Consider the following 5,374-nt stretch of genomic DNA (forward strand, 5'->3'; position numbering starts at 1 on the left):
AAGCCTCTTGGCAGTGGTATCTAAAGTTTAATCAAACGATTAAAAGTTTTGGATTTAAAGAAAATATTGAGGATAATTGCATTTATGCAAAGTTTAAAAATGGGAAATATATTTTCCTAATCTTGTATGTGGATGATATCCTGCTTGCTAGCAGTGATGTTAGTCTACTACAAGAAACAAAGAAATACTTATCCTCAAATTTTGACATAACAGATCTTGGTGAAGCATCATATATTTTGGGCATAGAAATTCACCGAGATAGGAATAATGGAGTCTTAGGACTATCGCAGAAAGCATATTTAGAAAAGGTTCTTAAAAAGTATAATATACATGCGAGTAAAGCCACACCTGCTCCTATAGTCAAGGGCGATAGTTTTGGGAAATTCCAATGTCCCAAGAACCAGTACGAGATCGATCAAATGAAAGCAGTACCATATGCTTCGGCAGTTGGCAGCTTACAGTATGCACAAGTGTGCACTCGCCCTGACTTAGCTTTTATCACCAGGGTACTCGGTAGATATTAAGAGAATCCAGGCATGGAGCACCGGAAGATGGTAAAGAAAGCATTGCGTTATGCGCAAGCCACAAAGGACTACATGCTAATATACAGGAGAGCTGATTCCCTAGAGATAAAAGGGTATTCAGACGCAGATTTTGCGGGGACAGAGATGATAGAAAATCCACGTCAGGATACGTCTTCACTCTCGCTGGGGGAGCTATTTCGTGGAAAAGCTCCAAACAGTCGATAGTTGCATCATCCACGATGTATGCAGAATTCATAGCATGCTTCGAAGCCACGGGGCAGGCGATATGGCTAAAGAAATTTGTACCCAACTTGAAAGTGGTAGATTGTATTCACAAACCACTAAAGATGTACTACGACAACCAACCCACAGTATTTTACGCTCACAACAACAAGCCGAGTAATGGTGCCAAAACTATAGAGATAAGGTATTATGTTGTGAAAGATAAAATCCAGGATCAAACTATAAGTCTCGAGCATATAAGGACAAAGGATATGCTTGCGGATCCGCTAACGAAAGGCTTATCACCCAATGTGTTCAAGGAACACATAGCCGGCATGGATTTAAGGGAAAGCCTTATGATTCCTGAATAGGCCCAAAAGGAACAGAATTTGCTTCTAATCATAACGTATGTTGTAGATGAATGATTCTAACTGCAATTAAGCTGTGACGATGAAACATGCTCTATGTACCAATATGTGATGAAACAAATAAACTAGAAAGTATAAGGTTAAAAGTAAAAGTTGAGATCAAGGGGGGGAATGTTAGGTTGATCTCTCCATCGAGTGGGCTCAACGGCCCATCGGGCTCTGATCTATTCGCGCCCTGATCGGGGGCGCCCAACCGTTCTATGGTTGGTGGGCCCCTGTGACCTGCGATATATAAAGAGGTGGGGGCCGGGGCGCACGGTACGAGGTTCACCGCGCCGCCAGACTCCCCACCGATATCCCCTTCCGATCTAGGGCAATCGCAGTGCTCACGGGAAGCACCACTGCCACCTCTCCATCACGATCCCTCTGCGATCACCGGCCCCTACATCATCATGGCCGACTCTGAATCGAGCTCATCCGCATCCAAGGAAGGTAGGTTACCGGAAAGATCTAGCCTACCACGATCCATACGATCTATCAGCTGCTACGAGTGCATAACTGAAACTGGGCTTTGTTGGTCGATATGTAAATGCAGAAACAACGCTTGCTGTGATAGGACAATCGTTCGATCTCCTGTTGATTATTCAAACAGCCAAAACAGAATCCAAGGGGAAAGACAACACACAAACAAATTTCGATTGCAGTCTGATTGACGCAAGCGCCCAGATCATCTTCTGCGATCCCATCCGGATGCCATTTGTTTCTTTCTACCCAAGGCGGAAGTTGTTGCAGGTGGTCTGCCGGAAGAGCAGGGAGGAGCTGAACCCGAGAGGACAGGATAGAGCAAGAATCAGAGAGTTTTGAGCCTCCAAACTTGGCCTTCTGTTGTATCCTACAAGAACACGGAAGTAACCACGGGACTGGCATATGTGAGTGTGCATCATGGATCTCTATGAATGGTCAGCACATTCGACGTTCTTGAAATTATGTAACCTGATTTGATCCGTTTGATCTTATGTGATGGCACATTGACACTGCTCATTTCATTTTTTTAAGACAAAGGGCACTGCTCATTTCATGGTCATTAAACTTCTGGTCTATCTACAATGCCTGCTGTTTCCATGGTCGTTATGCTTGAGTGCATCGAGGCAGTTACCTTCTGAACTTATGAGCAGCCATGCGTCGCTACTACGAGTGCATAACTGAAACTGGGCTTTGTTGGTCGATATGTAAATGCAGAAACAACGCTTGCTCTGATAGGAAAATCGTTCGATCTCCTGTTGATTATTCAAACAGCCAAAACAGAACCCAAGGGGAAACACAACACACAAACAAATTTCGATTGCAGTCTGCTTGACGCAAGCGCCCAGATCATCTTCTGCGATCCCATCCGGATGCCATTTGTTTCTTTCTACCCAAGGCGGAAGTTGTTGCAGGTGGTCTGGCGGAAGAGCAGGGAGGAGCTGAACCCGAGCCGCGACCGCTGCAGATCGAACTCCAGCAGGTTGTCCTCCATCATGTGGCCCCCGACCACCACCGACGTCCGCGGGGCCGCGCCGCCGTCCACCACGCCAAGGCACAGCGCGCCGCCCTTGACGGCCACCATCGAGTTGGCCCCGAACACCACCCACGACGCGGCCTCGCTCTGCAGCACCAGCTCGACGGTCGGCACGGCCGGGCCCACGCGCGTGCTCCCCACCTTGCTCCCGTCGTAGCAGAGCTTGAACGGCGCCACGGCCCGCACCCGGGGGATCATGGCCGTCTCCGCCGCGAACGCGTCCGTGACCGCCTTGTGGATGGAGGTCTCCAGCACGGTGTAGGGCGCCACCGTGCTGAGCTTGGTGCCGCCGCCGCCCTGCTTGTCGATGACCAGCAGCGAGGCGTTCAGCGGCACGGCGCGCCCGTTCACCTTGATGGCCGTCACGCCGATGAAGTACTCGTTCGACTTGTCCTTCTCGCCGGAGACGCCGGCGGTGCTCACGTTGTTGACGAGCAGCGGGGTGTAGAGGAGCGACTTGGAGAGGTCCACCCCGGGCTGGAACGCGTAGGGCGCGTCGCCGAAGACGACGGCCCCGGCCGCGGAGGTCGAAGTGAGGCAGAGCGCGAACTTGCGGGAGAAGCGGAAGGCGGCGGCGAGCTGCGTCGGGAGCGCGAAGCGGGCGCGGCTGAGCGACGCCATGCCGGCGGCGCCGGCGGCCAGGCCCTCGGTCAGGAACGTGGCTCCGCACGTGAACAGAAACGCCGGCGCGGTGGCGAGCGGCCCCGGCGCCGGGCGGAAGGTGGTGGGCACCGACAGCACGTCCGTGATGAGGTTCCCGCCGGTGCTGACGCGCGTGACGGTGTTCTCCGGGAACCCGCCGCAGGTATCGTTGAGGCACCCCGGGGATGGCTTGCCGACGCAGCTGGTGGCGCAGGCGCCGGTCTTGGCGAGGCGGCACAGCTTGGACGCGCACGGCACGCGCGCGTAGGACGAGGACACGTACCCGGCGTCGCAGTCCACCCAGAGCGTGCCGCCGCCGAGGTCGAGCACGGCCGTCACCGGCACCTGGGGCGTGCGCTGCCGGAAGCCCGTCAGGTACTGCCCCGTCGCGCCGTCCTTCCTCACCGCCAGCACCACGGCGCTCGGGCTGTCGCCGGCCGCGCGGCACGAGCACGCCGACAGGAGGAGGAGGAGGAGAGCCGTGGCGGTGGAAGCGACGAGACGAGTGGAACGCGCCATGTCGAGGGCTGGCAGAGACGGCGACGTGAGTGAGACGGCCGCAGCGCAACGGCGAGGAAGGATGTTTATAGCACCGTTTGCGTGCCCTCGCTCGCTGTTAGGGTGTCGGGATCATGCACAGGGGGACAGCGCGGCACGAGGGAGGCGGGGAAGTGGCGGCTAGGCTTCGTGGCGAGACGCCGGAATGGACTGGACTTGGGCACTTGGCTAGTGGGCTTCGAACTGTTTTTTTTATGGTGACCTGGAAGTTATTATTGTGGAATTAAGCTAATGAGCTATGCAATAAAGTTATGGGAGAGAGTCATTGAGCACCGTTCAAGAAGAACGACAAACGTGACAAAAAATCAGTTTGATTTCATGTTTGGAAGGTCGATCATGAAAGCCATTTTCTTGGTATGACAACTTATGAAGATACATGGAGCAGAAGAAGGACCTGCATATGATTTTCATCGACTTGGAGAAGGCCTATGATAAGATATCACGGAATGTCATGTGGTGGGCCTTGGAGAAACTCAAAGTTCCAGTAAAGTACATTACCCTCATCAAGAACATATACAATAATGTTGTGACAAGTACATTACCCTCATCAAGACTTCTTGATTAAGATAGGACTACATCAAAGGTCGGCTCTGAGACCTTATCTTTTTGCTCTGGTGATGGATGAGATCACAACGCATATATAAGGAAATATCCCATGGTGTATGCTCTTTGCGGATGATGTGGTGTTAGTTGGCGATAGTCGAACAGGGTTCAATAGAAAATTAGAGTTATGAAGACAAACCTTGAAATCAAAATTTTTTAGGCTTAGTAGAAATAAAACCGAGTACATGAGGTGCGGTTTCAATACTACTATGCACGAAGAGGATGAGGAGGAAGTTAGTCTTGACGGGCAGGTGGTGCCTAAGAATGACACCTTTCGATATTTGGGGTCAATGCTGCAGAAGGATGGGAGTATTAATGAAGATATGAACCATCGAACCAAAGCTGGATGAAATGGCGCCAAGCTTCTGGCGTTCTTTGTGACAAGAGAGTGTCACAAAAGCTAAAAAGCAAGTTCTATAGGATGGCGGTTCGACCCGCAATATTGTATGGCGTTGAGTATTGGTGACTAAGACGGCATATTTAACAATTAGGTGTGGTAGAGATGCGCATGTTGAGATAGATGTGTGGTCACACGAGAAAGAATCGAGTCCGGAATGATGATAGCACCAATTGAAAAAAAGTGTGTCCAGCATCGCCTGAGATAGTTCGGACATATTTCAGCGTAAGCCTTCAGAAGTTTCAGTGCATAGCGAATGGCTAAAACGTACGGATAATGTTAAGAGAGGTCAATATACTAAATTTGATTTGGAAGGAGTTACGTAAAGAAAAATCTATAGAATTAAAGTATTACCAAAGAGAGGTCAGAGCCATAAGTTTGTCGCAAGATTTTATGAGTTTCACATCTAATTATCTAATTTATTTGGGACTAAACCTTTATTGTCGCGGTTGTTGCCGGGTGACCTGGAACTGTATTTTTTTTTTGAGGGGAACCTGGAACT

The 5,374-nt window shown here is 50.7% G+C and overlaps 1 protein-coding gene across 1 annotated transcript; it reads right to left on the reverse strand.

The window, feature by feature from the left end:
• Window positions 1–2,368: 2,368 nt before the first annotated feature.
• On the reverse strand, window positions 2,369–3,951 carry LOC119278735 (probable aspartic proteinase GIP2). Its single transcript, XM_037560070.1, has one exon. The coding sequence runs from the start codon at window positions 3,831–3,833 to the stop codon at window positions 2,526–2,528; it is 1,308 nt and encodes a 435-aa protein (XP_037415967.1). The 5' UTR covers window positions 3,834–3,951; the 3' UTR covers window positions 2,369–2,525.
• Window positions 3,952–5,374: the final 1,423 nt, after the last annotated feature.

This window comes from Triticum dicoccoides, chromosome 1A (assembly GCF_002162155.2).
Source record: "Triticum dicoccoides isolate Atlit2015 ecotype Zavitan chromosome 1A, WEW_v2.0, whole genome shotgun sequence".
Taxonomy (NCBI): Eukaryota; Viridiplantae; Streptophyta; class Magnoliopsida; order Poales; family Poaceae; genus Triticum; species Triticum dicoccoides.

Bases quoted from the DNA above. Each gene is read 5' to 3' on its own strand.
- LOC119278735 (XM_037560070.1), bottom strand. From the start codon at position 3,833: ATGGCGCGTTCCACTCGTCTCGTCGCTTCCACCGCCACGGCTCTCCTC.